The sequence below is a fragment of the Apus apus genome, chromosome 2 (assembly GCF_020740795.1).
Source record: "Apus apus isolate bApuApu2 chromosome 2, bApuApu2.pri.cur, whole genome shotgun sequence".
Taxonomy (NCBI): domain Eukaryota; kingdom Metazoa; phylum Chordata; class Aves; order Apodiformes; family Apodidae; genus Apus; species Apus apus.
The window spans coordinates 154,310,424-154,334,491 of record NC_067283.1 but is presented as its reverse complement, the minus strand read 5'-3'; the positions used below and the strand labels follow the sequence as shown (position 1 = coordinate 154,334,491).

General features: G+C 41.9%; 1 protein-coding gene across 7 annotated transcripts in view; it reads left to right on the top strand.

Annotated features, from left to right (window-relative positions):
* Positions 1–24,068, top strand: part of TSNARE1 (t-SNARE domain containing 1) — a 514,761-nt gene that overhangs the window by 249,836 nt on the left and 240,857 nt on the right. For 6 of the 7 annotated variants that reach the window (XM_051612488.1, XM_051612482.1, XM_051612486.1 and 3 more), the window contains one exon: positions 18,024–18,191. In XM_051612488.1, coding sequence (XP_051468448.1) covers positions 18,024–18,191 — 168 coding nt within the window. The remainder of the gene's footprint in view (positions 1–18,023; positions 18,192–24,068) is intronic. The other variant, XM_051612487.1, reaches the window with a different exon arrangement.

The window sequence follows — 24,068 nt, the reverse complement described above, 5'->3', positions numbered from 1 at the left end:
TACATTACTCATGAGACCTACCAAGAATATTTAGAATAAATAGGGGTGGAAGGGCTCAAATTTGTTTCTGAGAAAGTAAAGAGTTTCTGAGGAGTGCCAGACTGAGCACTGCCACTGTATAACAAGATGAGACTGAAGGAGAAGATTGTCACCACTGTCACTACAATCCAATAGATGTGTTTTGGTTAGCAGGATGAAGATGTCAACAATGACACTTATCCAGGACAATCAATCAATCAATCAATCAATCATAGATTCACAGAACGGTTTGGGTTGAAAGGGATCTTAAAGTTCATCTAGTTCTAAGTCCCCTGCATGGGCAGGGACACCTCCCAGTAGACCAGGTTACTGCAAGCCCCATCCAGCCTGCCCTTGAACACTTCCAGGGAGGGGGCAGCCACAACTTCTCTGGGCAACCTGTCTCATCACGCTCACAGGAAAGAATTTCTTCCTAATATCCAAACTGAATCTCCCGTCTTTCATTTTGAAACCATTCCCTCGCATCCTACCACTCCCTGCCCTTGTAAAAAGTCCCTCTCTGTGTTTCCTGAAGCTCCTTAAAGTAGTGGAAGGTGCTCTAAGGTCTCCTTGGAGCCCTCTCTTCTCCAGGCAGAACAATCCCAACTCTGTCAGCCTGTCTTCATGGCAGAGGTGCTCCAGCCCTCTGATCATCTTTGTAGCCCACCTCTGGGCTCACTCCAACAGCTCTACGTCCTCTGGAGAGCTAACATGACTCTTGGATAAATTCCTGGGACTTTGGGTGGTATCCAATGCTTATAACCTTTCATAAAACACAGCCAAATATAGTTTCCTAGAAAATTAAAGCACATGTCAACATCTTTGGGAGGCTGACAAAGGACATACCTCAGGGGTTGTCTCTCAGTTATGATCTGACTGGTATCATCTCCTTCCATTTGACAAATGAACCTCAAAAATAAATGAAAAATGTATAGAATAGATATGTGGCTTTGGCATATTAACACAGCTGTGTTTGAGCTGAGCAGCAGCAGGGGTAAAAGTATAGGTGGTGGAAGCAAAAAGGAAGACTCCAGCAGAAAGGTAAAGTAAACCCATCAGTGACTTTAAAATGCTGAGCCAGATCGATGCTTCTTTACTGTTGGGAAGTCTCATCTCCCTCAGCAGTCAGTGTCAGTGGTTCATAGAGTGTTTTCCATGGAGAAAGTCTGTGTGCAACCTAACAATTATGATAAAATATGCAGTGATGTTAAGGACTCCATCAGCTTCTATAATTTGGTACGGAAAAGATATGTCCAGCTCTAACTGTGCCAATAATTTCCTCACTCAGTCTAATCTCAGCTCAGTAGAGACTTTACTACTTACCTAGAAGGAGAGGGGTTTTTTCCAATTATTTTCTTTTTCCCATTTTTTAATCTCTATTACTCAAAGTCCCCTGTGGCAAGAAAGTTTCCTTTCCAGAAGGTGTCAGGATGTTGTTTTATCTTCAGGAATTAGTTGCAAGTATATCTCCAAGAGAAGACAGGAGCAATAAGAGGAATGCAGAGACTTCTCTGATGGCTGAACTGGAAAACATTCCCTGCCTTGCTTCTATCCTTTCTTCTGAAATACGTCGACACTTCAATTCCATGTTCTTTTGACTCTTTGTCCCACTCTCAGTCTTTCTAAGCATCGTCTGTGCTTTTCATTCCATCTTGCTTGTCCCTGTTTCCTTTCTGGTTAGTTGTCCAACTTCATCTGTTGCTCTCTTCCTTCCTCCCCCCTCTTTTAAAAGCTCACATTTCCCTCCATAGAAGTTTTGCCAAAGAATTAAGAGCAAAGAAGATTGAAGCCATTTCCCTGACATGTGGTCCCCTTTTACAGCACATGATGTGATCGGTTGCATTTCTGCCCATAACTAAACTCTTAATGTTTAAATTCTACTTATTGACATAATGACACCTATTGTAAGACTAACAATGTAAGTGTGTTTGAGGAACAGCTAGGAAAACAAGATAAGTGTGTCTCAGTGCCCAGGGGATGTACACAGGTTGAAGAGGAATAGGAATCATTATGTATTTTGCTCATCAACAATTTTTCAGTGAAAGAGAATTGGAAAATCTGCAGCAGTTTTCTGCATATTAAGCATGTGGCACTGAAGTGACTTGGGATTAGCTTGTGTGGTGAATCTTTTCTGTGTTGCAGCAAACTACTCCTCACTCAAACTGAGTTTGTGGAGTTCCTCATCTCAATGGAGTCTGTTCATGTCCAAAGTGCTCTCTACAAATATTGCCCTTGTCATACTTTAAAAATTAAATATTTATGGAACAGGGTTGATCAAGAATTGGGAGTTTACATGGCAAAAAAAGAGTCTTGTTTTCCACTGATTCTTCTTCTGCCTGGTTTCTACACTATCATTTCTGAGAATAGGGTAGCCTATTTGGAAAGATGAGCAGAAATGTTCTTTAACTTAAAAGTAGAGTTGTACATCTGAAATGAAACAAACAGGTTCAGTATAGATGTTTTGAATAAACACTTAAATACTACAAAGCTAAACAAAGGTGGTAAATAACTTTTAAGGAGTCATCATGGGAAGATAAATGATCAAAAAAGACCCCCTTGATATCCAAGAGAATTTTGCCATCAGCTTTGCTAGGATCAAAGTTCAACCCTCAAGAACTAAATCCCAGCAGTCATAACTGTCTTCTTACTGATAGTCTTTTTTCTTGGTCAGTGCCTCTCCTTGTTGTAACATGAAAGCTCAGCCTGGAGCTTGGGAGCAGGAAAGATGGAATTTGTGCAAAGGCCAATTTTAAGACAGTGGCTTCCCCACTGCAGTACGTCCTTGGGCCATATTTGGTCTCTCTTGGTGGATTTAAACTTATCTTCAGGCTACTTGCTGCCTCTTGCATTGTTCTGAACACTAAATCCTGGAGAAGCAAAGACATCTTGTCTGACCTGAGCACATTTCATAGATAAATCTCAGTGTCTGTCCTGTAGACTCTGTAACATCTTCAGAAGACACAGCATTGAGCATCTGCTTTCTTCTCTCTCCCCACACTGGTTTGTTTCTAATGAAATATTTATTAAGAGAATTATATTTGCAGGCAGAGGAGATAATTCATGCAGGCAATCAGCTCTGGGTTAACTGGAGAATGAAAATGTCTTGGACTGTAGCAAAAACTCATAATCAAAGGGCTCCCCAGCTATCCATCAAACAATCAATTACTGTATCCATTAGTCCCCTTTCACCACACATTAGAACAATTTACTAGACATGCTAATGTTTGGGTCATTGCTCCTTAAGGATGAGAAAACAGCAGAGGCATCCATCAAAGTTTTGATGCAGTGTGATCTCACAGAGTGTGAATATAAAGCTTAGATCACTACGTATCCTCGTGGTATAATGAAGTCTATTAAGGAGTTGGTCTGTGGGGAGACGCTGGTTGCCTCCAGATCTCACCAGCTGGAGGAAACTTGTCAAAAGAAATTCAGCCTTTTATAAGATTCAGCCTTCTGTGTGGTGAGATAGAAGGTCAGTCAGTGTGAAATGAAGAAACAAACCACACATCAATGCAGCAGTGGTGTTTTTGTCACTTCTGGGTTACACTGACCAGATAATTGCAAACATGTTTTCTATTCTTACATGTGTGTCGTGGGGCACGACAGGATTTCTCCATGAAGAACACAGGAGGTTCCATGTGAATATCAGAAAACCCTTCTTTACTGTGAGAGTGACAGAGCACTGGAACAGGCTGCCCAGAGAGGTTGTGGAGTCTCCTTCTCTGGAGACATTCAAAATCCACCTGGATGCCTTCCTGTGTGATGTACTCTAGGTGACCCTGCTCTGACGGGGGAGTTGGACTAGATGATCTTTCGAGGTCCCTTCCAACCCCTAGGATTCTATGATTCTATGATTCTATGAATTCAGGCAGGTTCTAGATATGTCTTCCCTCACTGCCTACACCCAGTACCAGCTAAATCTAGTGGGATCTCAAACTGTGCAAGCCAAAGGAATTTCTGTTAATTATTATTATATTATATAGTTATAATTAAATATAATCTCTTTAGGAAGGACAGGCAGGGGAGAGGAGGTGGAGGTGTTGCCCTCTAGATCAAAGACCAAGGAGCTCTCCCTGGGGCTGGATGAGGAGCTGACAGGGAGCTTATGGGTTAAGATTAAGGGGAAGGCAGGCAGAGGGATATTACAGTGGGGGTCTGCTACAGGCTTCCTGACAAGCAGGACAGTACAGATGAGGCACTCTACAGACAGATAGGAGCAGCTTCACGTTCACAAGCCACAGTACTGATGGGGGACTTCAACCACCACGTTATCTGTTGGAGGGACAACTCTGTAAAGCACAAATAGCCCAGGAGGTTCCCAAAGTGTGTTGATGACAATTTCCTTTTCCAAGTAATCGAGGAGCCAACAAGGAGAGGAGCTATGCTGGACCTTGTTCTCACCAACAAGGAAGGGCTGGTGAGGGATGCTAAGGTCAAGGCCAGCCTTGGTTGTAGCAACCATGGAATGATGGAGTTCGAGATCTTTAGGGCAGAAAGGAGGACTCATAGTAAGGTTACTGCCCTAGACTTCAAGAAGGTAGATTTCAGCCTCTTCGGGAATCTGCTCAAGAGAGTGTAACGTGATAACATCCTGGAGAGAAGAGGGGCCCATGGAAGCTGACTGATATTTAAGGATGACCTTCTGTAGTCCAGGGAGTGATTCATCCCAACTGAGAGAAAGTCAGGTAAAAACTCCAGGAGGTGGGCATAGATGAACAAGCAGCTAGAATGGCTAGAGGATAGCTAGAGGGCAGTCCCAAAGAAAAGGACTTGGGGGTGGCAGTGGATGAGAAGCTCAACAGTATGTGCTGAAGCCCAGAGAGCCAGTTGTGTCCTAGGCTGTAAGCAAAGAAGTGTGGCCAGCAGGGCCAGGGAGGGGATTCTGCCCCTCTACTTTGCTCTGGTCAGACTCCACCTGGAGTGCTCAGTACGTCTCTGGAGCCCTCAGCACAGGAAAGACATGGAGCTCCTGGAGAAGGTCCAAAGAAGGGCCATGAAGATGATCCAAGGGCTGGAGCAGCTCTGCTATGAAGACTGGCTGAGATAGTTGGGGCTGTTCAGCCTGGAGAAGAGAACGCCTCATGAAGTCCTTATAGCTGCCTTCCAGTACTTGAAAGGGGCCTACAGGAAAGCTGGGAAGGGGCTTTTCACCAGTGATAGGACAAGGGGTAATGGTTTTAAACTGAAAGAGGTGAGATTTAGGTTAGACATCAGGAAGAAATTATTTACCATGGGGGTAGGAAGGCACTGAGATAGGTTGCCCTCCCTGGAGGTGTTTAAGGTCAGGTTGGATGAGGCTTGTGCAGCCTGGTCTAGTGGGAGGTGTCCCTGCTCATAGCAGGGAGGGTGGAGCCTGATGATCTTTAAGGTCCTTCCAACCATCTGTGACTCTGTGATCATTCCACAGTGTAGGTTTCTACCTCTGAAGGCAACAAGGCAATTTCTAGCCAGTGAGAGAAATAGATACATCTTAGTGTAGTCATATGAGCTAAGTAGCATTACTTGTTCTATAGGAAATAAAACCATATATATATATGTGGAGGTTTTGGTGGTTTTTTTTGGTATCGTTTTGTTTTGGTTGTTCATTTTTTCTATAGTCTCCCTTGGCCACACCTTGCCTGACTTATCCCTCTTTCTCACATCTCAGTGAAAGGGACACTTGACATCTGATGGGACAAGCTGGCATCTAAGTTTAGGTAACTCTGTCAACAGCATATAGTTCCTTGGCTCTATTATTAATGTACAGCTCCTTAGAAAGACATTGGAAAAAAGGTAAAAATAAAAAATAAAAATGGAGTAACGATAATTTATTTCATAAGGCATTATGAAACTTGAGGCATAATCTAGGCTTCAAAAAAACAGCTGAAAGCTGTTGTCTCTTCATGGAGAGGAAGTTATTCCAGTGTGGTTTTAGAGCCAGAGGTCTGTTTTGGGGAGTTAAACATTATTTTATTTCAGTCCAATTATAGGTCAAACAGTTAGGGAAATTACTGAGAGGCAACCAATCAATGAACCAAGCAATCATCCAAAGACTCATGTATCAGTTTTCAGAGTAGACTTCAACATGTTTCAAAATTTCTCCTGTGTTTCGTTGAAACTTTCCAACAAAAATATCTTTTTATGGCACAAACAATGAAGTCTTGGAGTTAATGGCTTGGGAAGGGTCTTGGTATATACAGAGAGAATAAAAAAGAATACAAACAGGACAAGTAAAATGGAATCATAGAATGGTTTAGGTTGGAAGGGACCTTAAAGTTCCAATCCCCCTGCATTGTCAGGGACACCTTCCACTAGAACAGGTTGCTCCAAGCCCCATCCAACCTGGTCTTGAACACTGCCAGGGAGAGGGCTCCCACATTTTCCCTGGTCAGCCTCTTTCAGTGTCTCACCACCCTCACAGCAAAGAATTTCTTCCTAATATCTCATCTAAATCTACCCTCTTCCAGTCTGAAACCTTTTCCCCCTATCTGTCTTTGTGGACTCCTCTGGACTTGCTCCAAAAACTTCATGTCCTTCTTGTGGTGGGGACTGAAGAACTGGACACAGCACTGCAAGGAGGTGTCAACAAAGTGGAGTAGAGGGGGAGAATCCTCTTCCTTGACCTGCTGGCCATGAGGCTTTCGTTGCAGCCCATGGTATGATTGGCTTTCTGGACTGGAAGCACACATTGCCAGCTCATGTTGAGCTTTTCATCAACCAACACCCCTAAGTCCTTCAGAGCTGTTTTCAGTCCATTCTGTGCCCAGCCTGTAGTTGTGCTTGGGGTTGCCCTGACCCAGGGACAGGACCTTGCACTTGGTCTTATTGAACTTCGTGCAGTTTGTACAGACCCACCTCTCAAGCCTGTCAAGGTTTCTCTGGATGATGAGGTACAACAAAACATAGTCTAATAAACACCAGAGAAGAAAACAAGGGAAGTAAATTAAGTCATCTAGAAGAAAGTATCAATAGAGATATGATTACAGTCTATAAATAATTTCAAGGTGAAAATGTAAGTGAAGATCAGGTGAATTATTCATGGAGTTAAATGATAGAAGTCAGAATGGCCTGATGTTAGAAAAGAAACATGTAGGTTAAGTGTTAAAGCTAATAAAGAACACTCGTGTGGATGGTTAATGCCCCATCAATTTGGAAATTCAATAGCACAGTTAAAACATAAGTAAAATAAATAATAATAATGGTCCAATAAAAATGTGAGGCAGAAATTATCAGAAAATTTATCTCTAGCCTCTCCTGCCTCTGACACAGTTAAAACATTGTCCTGACATTCTGTGAAACAACACTTGGATTTTGAACAATTTTGTTACCTGTCACATACCAGAGGCACTGAGCTGAAAACCTTTCAGCATTTTTTATCTTAATCCTTTCCCTGAATGTTTCATTTTGCAAACATTTTAGGTGGCTTTCCCATCCTCAGGAAAGCCTTCATCAAGGCTGTTTGCTAATCATGCAGCGTGGGACTGAAGGGTTCAGCTGAAGAAAGGTTAGCAGCTCTGCAAACGTATATCATGGAGACAGCTTGGAGCACATGAGGATAATAAAGCTGGTCTGCATTGCTTCCCTTTCCTGGCACTTCCTATTTCTTGCCACTGTTTGGAAGGTAAAAATCACTTTGTCTTGCCCGATCAAGTACACATAGAGGATAAATTAACAAGCTGCTGAATTATCTCCGGACGAACTAATTCAAGAACAAGATTTTGTTCCCTTTAGCAATGTTTATGGTTCCCATTTTCATTATTTCATTTTGCAGGTATATTGGTCACAAATCTGCATCTGTGACTACATTTAACTAGTATCTTTATTTTCTCTTTCCTGAGGCATTGTCTAGATCTTTAATAACTGTACTGCTACTCTTGAGGGGAAAAGATAAATATCTTGCTGCTGCTCTTGTGGTTTTCTTAAACCTCTAAACATCCTGACTTCATTTGACTTGAAATTCAAGTTGTCCAGTCTTCATTTTTTTTTGAGATTGAAACTCACATCCTCCAAATGAAGTTGACTAATTGTTGGATGAACAAAGAGCGCCTGGATACTCTTAGGTGAAAAAAGAAAGTCTTCAGAGGGTGGAAGAAGCTACAGGTAGCCTGGGAGATATACAAAGAGGTTGTCTGAGAAGCCAGGGATCAGGTTAGGAGAGCTAAAGCCCAGATAGAGTAAAACCTGGCCAGGGACATCAAGGGTAGTAAGAAGGGTTTCTACAGGTACATCAGTGATAAGGGGCAGACGATGGGAAGTGTGGGCCCTCTGCAGAAGGAAACAGGAGACCTTGTCATGCAGGATATGGAGAAGGCTGAGGTACTGAACAACATTTTTTGCTTCAGTCTTCACCGGTAAGTGCTCTGGCCACACTGTCCAGGTCACAGAAGGCAGAGGTGGAGGCTGGGAGAAGGAAGATCCACCCACTGTAGGAGAAAAGCAGGTCTGAAGCCATCTAAAGAAGCTGGAAGTGCACAAGTCTATGGGACTTGACAAAATCCATCCACAGTTCCTGGAGGGAGCTGGCAGATGAAGTTGCAACTCTGCATATTTGAAAAGTCATGGCAGTCTGGTGAAGTTCCCACTGACTAGAAAAGAGGAAACACAACCCCCATTTTCAAAAAGAGAAGAAAAGAAGACCCAGGGAACTACAAGCCAGTCAGTCTCACTTCTGTGCCCAGAAAGATCATGGAGCAGATCCTCCTGAAGGCTCTGCTTAAGGCACATGGAAAATGTGGAGGTGGTTGATGGCAACTGGCATGGCTTCACCAAGGGCAAATCATGCCTGGCAAATTTTGTAGTCTTTTATGATGGGGTCACAGTGTCAGTCGACAAGGGAAGAGCAACTGACGTAACCTACCTGGTCTTGTGCAAAGAGTTCAACACTGTCCTGCATGACATCTGGTCTCAAAATGGGAAGAACATGGATTTGATGGATGGACCACTCGATGGATAAGGAATTAGCTGGATGGTCACACTCAGACAGAAGTGATCAACGGCTCGATGTCCAGATGGAGACCAGTGATGACTGGTGCTCCTCACGGGTCAGTACTGGGACTGGTGCTGTTTAACATCTTTATCAGTGACATGGACTGTGGGATAGAGTCCACCCTCAGCAAGTTTGCTGGTGTCACCAAACTATGTGATGTGATTGACAAGCTGGAGGGAAGGGATGCCATCCAGAGGGACCTTGACAGGCTGGAGATGTAGGCGTATGCCAGCCTCATGAAGTTCAGCATGGCCAAGTGCGAGGTCCTGCACCTGGGTTGGAGCAACAAATATAAAGAACAAATATAGGTTGGGTGGAGAAAGGATTGAGAAAAACCCTGAGGAGAAAGAGCTGGATGTGTTGGTAGATTAAAAGCTTTATGTGAATCAGCAATGTGCTCTTGCAGCCCAGAAAGCCAGTTGTGTCCTGGGCTGCATCAAAAGAAGTGTGACCAGCAGGTCAAGGGAGGTGATTTTTCCCCTCTACTCCACACTTGTGAGACCCCAGCTGGAGTACTGTGTCCAGTTCTGGAGCAGTGTGTGCTGCTGACTTCACTATTGCTTAGAGTGGCTACTTCAGATGTGACAAATCCTGCCCTATACTCATCTGGCATCTCATGGAAACATAGAATGGTTTGAGTTGGAAGGGACCTTATAGTTCCAACCCCTCTGCCATGGGCAGGAACACCTCCCACTAGACCAGATTTGGTTTTCTCTCTATTTAGAGGTTGCTTTCTCAGGTGAAGATGCCACGTTGGAGTCACCAGTTAATTATGCAGATGGACTCTGCCTGGCTCTGTCTCTTTCACTTGATCACTTTTTGACTTTATGTTTTCAGGGTATCAGCCTGTGATATCCCTCCTGGTTTGCTCTGAGTTAGTGCTGAAAAGGATTTGCTATGGACTGGACCAAAAGGATGAGGGTTAGAAAGCAGACCATTTCTGTCTTGATCCCTTATAGTGAAATCCAATGGATAATAGAAGGCTGCTGAGAAAAGCCTGTAAGTGATAATAGATGTTTCTGCCTTCAAAATCATTGCTCTTGTCCCAGTACAGAGCTAGTCATTTCTGTGCTGCAGCATCTTGGTGTTTTCCCAGCTTGAAGTTGATGTTTTTCAAGCTGGAGCTCTTCATGGGTGGCACCAGAAGCTGTGGTGGGGTGAATGGGTATTGTCCCATTCTGCTTCTCCAAGGTGATCCCCCACTTTTCTTCTCTCCTGCAAAGATAGACCCGATTCTCACAGAGGCTGGTTCATTGTCTCTCCATCCTCATCAACTGACAGGTTACCCTGAGAAGGTTCAGCAAAACTCCTCCCAGATGAGTGGTGAAAAGCTGCCCCTGATTTTGGGACTAGGCTTTTGGGGAGTAGCTGAAGTATTGGGAATGCAGGTGGTGTAAAGACTGTCAGATGGGTAGACATTATGTGGACCAGTTGCTAAATGAGAGTGATCCTCAACACTAGGCTGAGAACGTTTGTTTGGACACTGAGCAGTCCACCCAAACCCTGCCAAAGGCCAGTAACAAAAAGAGATTAAAGATTGCTGCCAAAGAAGTTCTGTGGGAGTCAACCATGTGTCTGAAAAAAAGGTTTCTGAGTGCTCCATACAAACCTGAGAAGGAGATGAGTGACACGAGTGACTCTCCTCCAAAGTGCATGGCATAAAGATGTACTCTGGTTTTGCCACTAAAATGCAAATTGAGATGCTCCATTCTGCATGGCAGCTACCAGGATGCAGTAAATCTGCCCATTTTCATGCCTTCCACATAGTGCAAGAGCAGTCACTTCCATGAAAAACAAGACATACATTTTACTTCCAGCATCTTCCTACCTTTCCACTGCTCCACACTACAGTGGCACTGTACCCGTGCTAGAGGCTGTCTCTGCCGCAAGAAATCAGTCTGAATTTGGCTCTTGCCTCCATTTGAACATAGGAAAAAGGCTTCTCACCATTTCTTGCATTAGATGGGTGTTAATGCGTGAGCCACTGACTCATTCTCCTTCATGTTTGCCTTTCTAGCAGGAACCTGCACCAGCTGCGCAGCACATACTTCAGGAGGCAGAGACAACACCATCCTAGACTTCCTAGACAGTCTTGATGTGTCTGTGAGGTCTTGCAAGCATGGTCCATTTGCACAAATCCCGGGTGCTTCAGATGTTCAGCGAGGGAGCTGTGAGCAGGGGAGTTTTCTGCCCAGCATGAGGAACCAGGGACGACGTGCAGCGCGACTCTCAGCCAGCAGTGCCAGCCAGAACACGGTGCCAGCAGCAGAGTCGTGCAGAGATGGAGAATGATGAGAATATAATTCAGCCAGCTAGGAAAGGGCAGGAACAGCTTTAGGAGTGTGAGGCAATGCTGTAAAAATACCAGCGAATGCTCTCCTTTGTGACAATCTAAAAGGATCATTTATCCACTTGTGTTGCAGGTATAGAGATGTCACCTGAAGGTAGTGATAGCACAGGCAGTTGGCTTTGAGAAGGATGGGTTTGGAGATGAGTGATGAGACTTCAGTCAGTCAGTGAAATGGGTTTCAAAAGAAAAGGATGTTGGACTACAGAGAGGGGAAATTTATACCTCTCTTTACTGTTGTTTCATTTCACTCACATTGTCATGAGGCCATCTATTTGCATGGTAGATAAAGTTGCCAGTTAAGAGAAAAGAAAAGGAAATAGGAAAAGGACAAACTGCCTTTTTCTTCCCTTATGAGGTATCTGTAAGAACTGTACAGGGTGAAAATACTTGACAAAATGTAACCCTCATGATCAACTGAAGTTTGCCCTAGAAGCTGATGGTCTCCATGAGCAATGTATCAGTGTCAGCCCCACCATCTAAGCCTGCTAGGAAGGCCATTCCTCCTAAATTTGATCTTCACCTTGGGGTGAAAATATGCTGTGCTACTTAAAAGCACATTGGTTATCAGAGAGCTAAACCTCAGGCCCCTGGCTTATTTCCTTTTTCTTCATCTACCACAGACATTTCATTTAATTCTCTCACCCTGAGTACAGTAAGATCGAGTCTGAACTAGAGCAGCCCTAGGTGATGAGGTCAGGATTGCTTGGAATGAATTTGGTGAAGTAATAAAGTCTTGACGGAAAAATAAAGAAGAAGAAAATAGTAGGAGGTATGAACTCAGAACACTGTTACTAAGTGTCTTTTAGTTCCAGGAATCTAAATGGGTTTGCTTAGTCTTGATGACTGCAGAGACTCGAATGATTAAATTTATAAATGCTGAAAAGTGAGCTCACAAAATAGCTGCTGCTATTAGTTTTTTCACTAAAGCTACTCATTTCTTGCAGATTCCATAGCAGGAAGCTGGTGGAAATGAGGATTTTCTTGCTCAATTTCAGGTTCATATAATACAAAAGTAAACAACTTGGTTGCTCCCATTCTGAAAGTGTTCAAGGCCAGGTTGGATGGGAATCTGAGCAACCTGGTCTAGTGGGAGGTGTCCCTGCCCATGGGTTGGAACTAGATGATCTTTTAGGTCCCTTCCAACCCAAACTATTCTATAATTCTGTGATCAAGAGCGAAGACAGAAACACATGAGAGATTCTAGTTAATTTAAATAAAAATCTACTTCAGCCCTTCCCTTTATGCTAATTTCCCCATGCTGTTTTTTCTCATACTACATTGGTACAGAGTAATCAAATTTACATAACTTGAAGAAAATACTGAATGCATTTCTCTGTTTGCCTGTGTTAGTGATGCATGCAGGAAGAACTGAAAATATCCCACTTGAAAGTTGTGTTTTTTATGGTAGTTTTAAATGTGCCCATGTTTGAGTGAAAGGGAAGAGCAAGCAATGGTTAACTTGTGATTGCATTTCTTCCCCTGTCATTGTAGAAAGCTCCTCTCCTTAGATAACAGAGCTCAAATTACCAATCACTGCTGTGATCTTCTGTGTGAAAGATAATGCAAAGTTGTAATATCACTATTTCACTCCTTTAAAAGATTTAGAAGTCCCAGGCTGCTTGTTCTGTGCCTGCCTGAGGCCTTTCTACCTGTAATTGCTTTGGGCTTTTGCTTGGCAAGATGCAGCTCTAAATCTCATTGCGTCTGCAAAGTTAGTTGTTTTGGAAAGATGGTTTGAGAAAGATCACCTATTCCAATTTATCTGCCTTCTTAACCTGGCTGTACATTGTAGATAGGCAGCCCAAACTGGCTGCTCTGTGCCATTTTTGTCCTGAGCAGCTTTGCAGTGCCAATGTGCTATTAAAAATGTGTCAAGCACAGGCAGGCAGTGTAACTCCAGCAGTATCCTGCACAGTGGCCCTCCATGTAAAGTATTTTATTGATCTTTAATGCAGGCACTCCAGCCTCATTATTCTACATGCAATAAAACCTGAATCTCTAAGCCTGGATGCCAGTGAGAATAAGATATCCTCAGAAAACCTAGCCTGGCTGTTTATATGTCTATACATACTATAAAGCAGGAGATAAACATCTCTGCATTTGCATTTTGTGCAAAAGCCAGAGTCAAAATGTTACCCCAGGAGATGTGATAGTTTGCAGGAGGTGTGGGAGGTGTGTTGATTACTGCTTGAGTTGGCCATATCCCTGCTAGAGGTGCAGGAGGCTTCTTGAGATTGGAGAAGACAGAGCACCCTTCTTTGCTTAACTACCTGAGACCTCTAAATGAGACCTTCATCGTTCATCTTCAGAGTCAGGGAATCTCCTGTAGTGGTATGATGTGTGCTGGTACCATCTCAGTTCTCGTGCTTTCTTTCACATCTCTAATGATGCCTTGTCTGATTGCTCTTTACAAAATTGTTCCTGTATCAGAAATTAAGGTCACAAAATGTTGACTGAAGGTGGATGAGAAATGGCTATTACCATCAGTGAAGTGTTCAGTGATTTCAATGGAAAATTTCCTTTCCACACCTTATCAAAACCTGAAGAGAAAGAGATCATAAAACACAGAGGGAGACATATACATACAATCCCTCCAGCTCAGATTGTCATAGAACCATATGTGACATGGGTTGTAAAAGCTGTGATGTTGCTGAGTACAAGGAGAAGAAATTGTGTGTCTTAATGGTCCTTTTTTGTCCCTTCTAACATACAAATGAGGAGTGAGGCAGGCACAGGCTGGTGGGGGGGTCATCTTTGGAGGGGTCTCAGACATGCAACTTCTGATGCAAAGATTTTACTACTGGTAAAGTACAGATACTGACAGAAGTTTTCACTATGCAGAATATTTTTCCCCTTTTCTCTATCAGCAGCTCCATGTAATTTCTCCCCATTGGTAAAAGAAATCTGATTAAAAATACAGTTGTAAGCAGCAATGATTTTATCCCACTGAAAAGATTTTTATCCAACAGAAAAAAAAGTTGTGCCTGGGTATAATTTTTCAGATATAATGAATAACAGCATAGTATGACCCTCAGTCCTAAGAAGAATTTACTTTTAAAAGAACTACTGAGCATATCAGACATACTCAACATTTTCCCTCCTATCATTTTTTTTTTCACAGGCAGAGTTTGCTTTATGGATACATCTAGACAAAAATCTGCCACAGGCAAATTTCAACAAAAGAACAACTTCAAACGCATCCAATTAACAATTTATGAAAGGAAATCCAACAGAAAATTACACGGAGATTCACAGGGCATAAAATTTGGCACTAAATCAAATTAAACATGGAAATGCCTGTATAGGGAGTTATGGCCCCTTGCAGTGTAGGGTGAGGATCTTCATCTGGGGAGGCTCAGTGAGAGCTCTCCATCATACCTTTTCTTACCATCAATAAAATACTTTGTCACACATGGCAAGGAGCACAACTCAAAAAGGAACAAAACCCACTGATAAACCAAGTGATCCGCAGTTTTCATGTTATAAGTATTAAAAGTTATCAGATTTCTTCACACTTTTGAACCCAGGATTTGTTCACTTTACCAGAGGAATGAGGTACCTCCAACAAACAAAAAATCACTTTTATTTTGTCAGCACAGCCAACCACCATGCACACCATGATAACAGGGCATGTGGACTGTATTTAAATTTACCTTGAAACCTTTTTTAGGCCTGAAAGGAAACTTCAGTTCTCCCACATCCCATTGGTTCCTGATTTACTTGCTCATTCAGCAGCCGTGGTTGGATTTTCTCGAAAGATGTTAAGGATACAAACTCATGTAATTGCTTTCAGCAGCTTTGAAATTAATTTGGGCCACTATTTTGTTTAGAGAAAAACATCTGTGGTTTGACCATTAGCTATTTAAACACATGAATAGTCAGCTTTTGTGAGAGATGTCTGAGCAGCATCACTTCAATTGCACTTTTGGATTATTTGAGAGGGGCGTGCTATTTACAGATACCAGGACTGAGAAGTGGGGATGACTAATAGAGTTGACACAGGCCAAGATCAAGTATATTTGTGATACAACTGAAGCATATTTGTGACACAACTGTGGTATTACATGGATTAATGTAATTTGAAGTGTTGGTTTCTGTATTGCTGGTTCTCTTGTTAATCCTGTGCTCCCACATCAGAACAGAGCAGGAAACATCTCACAACTTGTTATGTTATCTTCCACTGAAGTCTCCTACACACCTGTGTAGGAGAACATGGTTTTAGTGTCCATTCATGTGCCTTGAAGTCCATGGCGCAAGGTCCAGGCTGTGACTATGGTCCAAGAAATTAATTGGATCAGTATTTCTTCAGAAGGCAGATACTCGGGCTCTTCCAGCCTTCTTGGTATTGTGCAGTATAATTGTCTCTTCATCTCCTAGTTAGCCCACTGGTGAAGATGAGAAGACACCTCTGTCACTGTTAATGAAGCATTTAGAAACCCCAAGGGTCTTTTCCTGGAGTCCATTACTATATTCTTTTGGCAGTGGAGCACTTTACCAGATAAGTTAGTCTCCAAGACACATAATAATTAGTGAATAAAACACCCCCGGGGTGTCTTAATCCTATTAAAATGTGTCGTTTTAACTGTAAATGAATTTTTAACCTAATTATAAATTATGATTTCCTTCCTGTAACACACCCTTTCTCTGTAGATAACAGATCTCAGGGAAGCAGAAGGTGATACAAAGCAAGATATTAATGACAAAGATTTTAATCTTGTGTTTATATTTTTGAAATGTACTTGACTGTTTACTGCTGATTTTTCTGTAGCTTCTACTTCTTCCCTCAGTCCTCTTCCCTCTTCCCATTGTATAACTTTGCCTGCAACTGGATGATGATGATAATAATAATGAATTACTTTCATTAGGCAGAATCTAATGGAGGCAACTGCAAAAATTCCTTAGTTTCTAAATGCAGAAATTATACACTTTTTAAAGATTGAAGAAGAGCAAAAAAATTAAATAAGAGTTTCCAGATGCCTGATATTATTCTTTAAATATGACTGCAAGTGTTAAACACTACCTATTCCATGCCTCCTTCACAGTTCCTCCAAGTCAGATCTCTAAGCAAACAAGAAGTTAAATACATTATAAATTATTACTTATTTATTTATTGTCTCAACCCCCTGCCTTCCTCATGCTTGCTTGGTTAAGCTTCTCATTCTTGCTGTTGAAACTGGATTGTCTTTTAAGATTCCTTCTAACCCAAATCATTCCATGATTCTGTCATTTGACATTGTTTCCACTGCAACTTCCAGTCCACTCCTCCCAGTTCTTCCAGTTCCCTGTGCCTTTCCAGCAAGCTGCCTCATGCCTTGCTTCCTAGTCACTCTGTGGCATTTCAGGCATTTAACATCTTTGAAAACTTAGCCACAGCAAGAGAGCAAAGGTCTTAATTACTCAGGCACTTTTGTTGAAAAGCTGCAGTGTTTGTGCTTCAGATAAGTTCACATTCAGAGAACTGAACATCCTCCTGAATTCTTGTGCTTGTTTTCTCCTGTAGCTTTCAGGAACTTTGGGAACATTCAGGTCAAGAATGCTCTAGTGACTAACATTCCTTCTTTCAGCTTGTCATTGGAAGGTCATTGGAAGGACTTGGATTGCTTCTTTGTTGGAACTTTTGTTTAGGGGTCAAAGCTCACCTCAAGGCCAGTTTAAAGGACCATCTGCACTGTTTGACACAAAAGACTCGTGCAGTTGTAGGGCTGGAGTGTTCAGCAGTGCCTATTAGTTTAGGACTGGAGCTCAGCCTCCTGATTCTCCATACAAACCTTGTGTCTGTTTGTTCTCTGAGTCCAGTCTAGACTGAACCTGCCATCTCTAGAGGCATGGAAGGTAAAGGCTGGGAGGCAGAGAAGACCTTGTGAAGCATCTACCCCTACCTGCAGCCTAGAATCATTAACAGATTCTTGCAATGTGGATCTGAATAGAAGCACGATTTCCCAAGGCAGAATTAGCATCTTAGAAAATGATACCTGATGTGTCAGCAAAGTCAAGTCAACTTTATAGAGTGAGCACCATGAAGCTGTGAGAGGCTCAAACTCATCAACCTGCAGTTACATTACTATAAGGGTTTTTATAAATATTTTTTTTTAGCTGCATTTATTTTGTCATAAATAGGCAAGATGGCATCCTTTCTTCTGTTGAATGTTGCAAGCTGGATCATAAAGCTTTCAAGGCAAGAACATAGGCATTCTGTCTGCTTGAGCAAGCATCTAATTCCAGAAGAATTTGAAAGAAAATGACAAGGTGTGATTTTTCAGATGCACATGAATGTTTTGTTCTGTCAGAACTGCTGGAAAACAGGGGCTGGTTGCTGGAGCTTAACTGGAGCTCAGGAGATCTGGCTTAAGTATATAACACTCCCTTCAAAAGTTGTTATGTTTTTTTCTCATGTAACTTACTCCTCTTCATCTTTTTGCCACAATTTAAACAATCTCTCACATTACTCAGCATCCCTGGAAGGATTTAAAAGAAATGTAGATATAGTGCTAAATGACATGATTTAAGCACTGAATGGGCTAATTAGGTTATGGTAGGGGGATTTAGGTTATGGTTGGACTTGATGATCCTCAAGGTCCCTTTCAACCAGGATGATTCTACTCTATTCTCTTTCATTTTCCTGTAAGAAGACAATGTAAAACTGGACAACATTGACATTTCCTTCACTTTCTTTTCATTGTCCCACCTCAGCAGATCCCAAAGACCCCCTTCTCTGACTTAGCTGATGATGAGAAGATCTTTAATGGAGGAGATGGCACGTGGCAGAACCAGAACCAGGATCAAGCCTTACTCTCAGAAATCACAGAAGAGGACCTGGAGGCCATCCGTCAGCGGGAAGAGGCCATTCAGCAGATTGAGGTCAGTAACCTTCTCCTGCCATGGGCTGGCAAGCTGGAAGTGCAGATACCTTGTGTTGTCCATTGCTCAATATGAAGGAAATGTTGATTTCCGTGGCTACTTGTACAGTATCATTAAATATGGGAGAGATTATCAGGTGTTTCTAAGAATGGAAATCAGGGACAGAAGGAAGAATTAGAAATCCATATGACCTGTAATGAAAATGACAAGAGTTAATTAATGTTCATAGGCTAGTGTTGTGTTTTGTTTGGGTTTTTTTTTTTTGTCTGTGAGTCTTCCATAACAGAGTCTCTAGTGAGGTGGTTTAATTGAGCATGGTTTGCAGAAAAACAGCTTCCTTGTTGCATGCAAGCTTGAAACTGGAATTTGTCACAGGCAGAAAATATAGAGCTTTACCATTAGAGAGAATAAAAGGTAGACAAAAGGAAACAACTTGTTAAGTTTTTCAAACAATTCAGTATTTTTACTTTATCCAAGTGTTTGGATGTTCTTAATGTAGTTAAAAGGGATACTACTTTTATTACCTTTTTTTTTTTTTCTTTAGGAAGTGCTATAAATAAAATATGAACAAATTCAATGGAAAGAGGTCTGAATAAGTTGAACATCCCACAATTTTCTTTTTATACACCTCTTTTTATGCTCTTGGGAAACTATTGTTACTCAAATTTAAGCAATAAATGAATAAACCCAGAACATTTAAAATCTTTCTTATTTGTATGCTTTTACAGGCCTAAACTCAAGATGAACCAAAAAAAAAGAGAGCTTCAGAATAATCAAAACATTTAATTAAGCACTATACTTTGTCTTTTAATTGGATTGAGCTAATTTTATCAGAATAGGTTTTGGTTGCCTTGTAGAAGGAGTTGTGATTGAGTTACACAGTGCAAAAAGGGGACAAATGTTCCTTTTGTAGGCTTGGGCTTTCAGGGGTTGACCTCTGCAAATCATGGTAGCTACACAGGATTTAACACCATAAGTAAGAAATTCTGATGGTTTTATAGGAGAGGGTGGAGGTTAGTGTGTGTCTAATTTCTGTTGTGCTTTGCTGAATAGAGCTGGTTGAGTTTTGTGGACTTGTGTACATTCCTAAGGATTGATTTTTTAAAGAGTATTCTCACACTGAGTATCCTTGGACACAAATTGTTTTTTCATCCTTGAGTAATCTCTTTGCATCCCCCAGGGCAAACCTAGGGAACTTTGTTGCAAGGAAATGCATGTTTTGGGATGTCGCTGCACTTTGATGTTTAAGAAGGAGACATGCAAAGGTGCTTCTGGAATGGTGTTGTGGAGGAAAAGGGTATTTTTGTGATTTGTTTGTTTGAAATACAGACCCTGCCTCTTTCTCTCCATCTTTGTGTTGCCCCCTGTTCTCCCCAGAATGATGTGGCTGATTCTGTTTACTTTTCTCCCTGATATGAATTTACTTCTGAATAACTTATTCAATTGATAAATTATTTCTTTTGAACTGCTAATGTCCAGCCTTTTACTTCCTAAGTGTGTGCACTTCCTTTTTACCTTTTCTTTTTTCCCCTGTTTTCATCATCACTCCATTCATTTTGGTTTGCTATCCAAGATCAATGTTCATCCTGTAGGGAGAACTGCGTTCCACAAGCATTATTTCAAATGTTGCTTAAACATTTCTCCTCAGGAGAAAAACATTTAGGACCAAGAGTATTTTATTTAACATCTCTTTTGAATAAAATATAATGAAAATGGAATGGGTTTTTGGACTGCATCATACCTCTCCCCAGCTGTGTTTGAGTAAGCAGATGGTGCTTTTAAATCATTTTCACTGGGTTTTGTTTCTCTGTTTGTTGACCCACATGAACATATTTCTTGCAAGAGGACTCATCTTGCACATTAAAACTTCCCTGGTTTCATTAGAAGTTCTGGGTATAGAGAGAAGGGACTCACTGAGCTCACAGTCACCCTTACAACTTTTTTTCTGCTGTGTTTTCAAATCAGTGAGTAACCAAGAAGATTAAAATGAAACATTACTCCTAACTGTCAAACACATCTAATAAACTAGATTGATTGCCAAACTGATGTATTACATTTGTTCTTCTTAGCTCTTTGGAGACGGAAATGAAGAACGGACTTGTGCAAAATGTCTTATGCAAGTAGATTGGTCTTGCTGGGTTTTTTGCATTTCCACCTATGTAGCACCAGAAACGTCTATATCATAGAATCATAGGGGTTGGAAGGAACCTCTGAAGATCACAGTGTCCAACCCCTCTGCTGCAGCAGGAGCACCCAGGGCAGATCACACAGGAACGTGTCCAGGCAGGTCTTGAAAGTCTCCAGAGAAGGAGACTCCACAACGTCTCTGGGCAGCCTGTCTGTGGGTGGCTCCATCACCCTCACAGTAAAGAAGTCTCTCCTCATGTTGAGCTGGAACTTCCTGTGTTGTAACTTGGTGCCTTTTCCTCTCGTCCTATCACAGGGCACCTCTGAAAAGAGACTGGCCCATTCTTGACATCCACCCTTCAGGTATTTATAGACATTAATTAGGTCCCCTCTCAGTCTTCTTTTCTCAAGACTAAGCAGCCCTAGGTCTTTCACAGCTTTTGCTCATATTGAAGATGTTCCAGTCCCTTAATCATCCTTGTAGACCTCCACTGGACTCTTTCCAGCATATCCCTGTCCATCTTGAACTGGGGAGGGCAGAGCTGGACACAAAAGGTCCTGTAGATCTTAAACAGCACAGGAGAGGTTAAAGAGCATTGCTAGAACAGCACATCTTCTGGGCCACACTGTTTATTTAGAAAGCAACTTTGGAGAAGCACATGGTGCTGGTACCAGTATTGGAACTTTTTTTTTTTTTTTTTTTTTTTAAGAAACATTGAATTTGCCCTTTTTGCAAGAAGAGATATAAAACCTTTTTCATTGCTAAAGAAATGAGGAAATAAATTCTCTTCCCATCTTGTGTCCTGAAAAACAGATATAAAATTGTGCCCATAACAGACATCTTCTTAATGTTCCAATGACTCTTTCCCAGTTGTGTGTTTTCCACATCTCCAGAATCTCTTCAGAGGTTCAGGTTAATGGGACATTGTTCTCTATCATGAACATCCCTTGAGGCACTTTTCAGCATTCACAGTTTCCACCTAGAAAGATAACAGCCATGTCAAAAGTTCAGCTGGCTGTTCATTTCATTTAAATGTCCTTCTTTTGCTATTGCTTGGAGATTAAAAATAGAGAAATCTGCAAGGGAGATGTCTCGCCAAAAAGTTACATTTTGGATCAAGATCTTTATTGCTTGGAAATGTCAAAATCTGGTAGGACACAGCAGCCTTGACACAAGTGTTATTTCTTAAAATATTGCTTTGAACTGTTACATAAAACCTATTTTAACTTGAACTGTATTGGCAGTGAATAATAGATGCCATAACAACTTTATATATAGCACTGTAAAATGTGCCATCAGAAATACACCAGCCAAACTGTAATGTGCATTGTCAGTGCTCACTGCTGGCACAAGCTCTGTCATAGCAAATATATATCATGTAGCATCCTGTGCCTTTCAGTGGCACCTGTGGCCAAGTGAAAAAATGGAAGGAGGTAAAATTTTGAGAAGAAGTGGATCACCCTTGAATGGGGAACTTCATCATTTCATCTAGTAACTGGAAGGACCAATAAAGATGATAAATGCTATATTGATGGCTATAAATACGTAAGGGCGGGGTATCAAGAAGGCAGGGACAAGCTCTTTTCCCTTCTGCCCTGTGACAGGACGAGGGGCAATGGACTCAAACTAGAGCACAGAAAGTTCCACCTCAACGTGAGGAAGAACTTCTTGCCTGTGGGTTACAGAGCACTGGGACAGGCTGCCCAGAGACCTTGTGGAGTCTCCTTCTCTGGAGACTTTCAAGACCTGTCTGGACGTGTTCCTGTGTAATTTGCCCTAGTTGTGTGTGGTTTTTTGGTCCTGCTGTGGCAGGGGGGTTGGACTTGATGATCTCTGGAGGTCCCTTCCAACCCCTAATATTCAGTGATTCTGTGATTCAGTGATTGGGAAAGCCCCTAGTGACCATCCCCATGCAGACAGCTTCCCAGGAGGTGATGAGAAAGGAAAACAAGACAAATGCCTCCCAGGCCCCACCAGCGTTTCCTTGGGGTCATCACCAGGTCATCCCACCTTCTCCACTATCCTCTTTATCTTTTTATAGCAGTCTCCCATCCCACTCCTATGCTTGCCAGGCTGCTAACACAGCAGTGGACATTCTCCTACCATAAAGAGTGGAGAAAAGCCCTTTTTTAATCTGTCCCCACAGGAGGAGCAGCAGCCATAAGAACTCAGTTCATGGAGGTGGGCATGTCCGTTTTGTCAGCTACCAAACCTGGGACTACCAGGACTAACTACATCACCTCTCAGCTCTGAAAACCAGCAGATACCAGTTAGTTTATACAGATAATTGCTGTTACCAAATGACTTAGCAGTCAGGAAGTCAATCATTCAGACCAAATGAATGCAAGGTACATCTAGCTGCAAAACAGCATAATGATTAATCACTACTGAGGGGACAAACACTGCAAACTGGAGACCACCAGTTGTAGATGCCTGAAGACATGGACAGTGGAAGGGTGCTTGGAAAGTATTTGGAGAAATTAGGTCAACTCTCAAATCTGCCATCAGTTCTTTATGTGCCCTGGGCACTGATCAGACTGATCTTAAGTCACTTACCTATAAAATGAGTCTCAAAGCATCATCCCACATCTCAGAGGGAACTGGGACAATAAGCTGTTCAGCACGTTCCTCCCTCAATTCAGTCAGAAGACACAATAAATAGCAAGGGTCCCCACTGCTTTCTGGGGTATTTCCACAGGTTTTAGTTTCTTTCTTTTTGCATTTAATGCAGAACTCAGGCTTTAAGTTAACTGATGTGAGGAGGTGGACAGTTTTCTCTAGTAATATATGGTCAGATTTAAGAGCCAATGCTGTCTGGTGCTGCTTTACTAACTTATGGCAAGTGAATATATGGCAAGAGCACCTCCATCCAGTGTCTAATCATCAGCTGAAGAGATCCTGAAGAAAGCAAAACACATAATCAGAGCTTCATTTTAATTGATGCTTCACTTGGCAAAAGAGAAGGAGAGTTGGGTAGGTTGTGGCAACAGGTGTGAGGGAAATGCTTTTATTTTTAGGAAAAGTTGTTTTCTCTGGGTCGGTGTTGTGAAATGTTGATGTTCTTTCCCTCTCTGTTTTGAAAAGAAGTGCTAGATGCCAGCCTCTACACCTGCCAGTCAAGCATTTGTAAGCAGACAGAAAACAAAATACAATTAAAAGGAAACAAAAAAGCCCCACAGAGTCAGTCAGAATGTGTTTGTGAGTTCAAACATATTCCTCATTACTACGTATCATTTCTTGCTGTGGGGTATTTTCAGTAAAATCTCTCACTGATGCCAGCAGTTTAGGAGGTTTAATGCAAGCTATTTTATATCTTTCATCAGCTTCAATAGTCCAGGGGTTTGACTTATGAGGGCTTTGCCTGCCTCTTCACAGAGACTTTTCCACTCAGAGTAATGTACAAATAACACAATATGGTGACAATAGCCATAAGTGAAAGATCTGGTGCTGCATGAGTGTCAAACAGTGCTCAAATACATTCTTTTCATGGTAGCATGGTGGTGCCTAATTATCAGGAGCAACAGAGCTGCCTGAGAGGTTGTCATGGCCATCCCTGGGACTCTGTATTGAGTTGTTCCCTAAAGATCCACTCAGGTATTTTGGTCAGTCTAATTTAAAATAACCTGAGCTGTAGGACTGCCACCATTTATTTCAGGAGACTATTTCACGGTCCAGCAGAATTCAGTGTTGATGAAATGTTTTCCTCTGTTCTTGCTAAAGATCCCTCTCTCATTCTCAGATCTTTACAC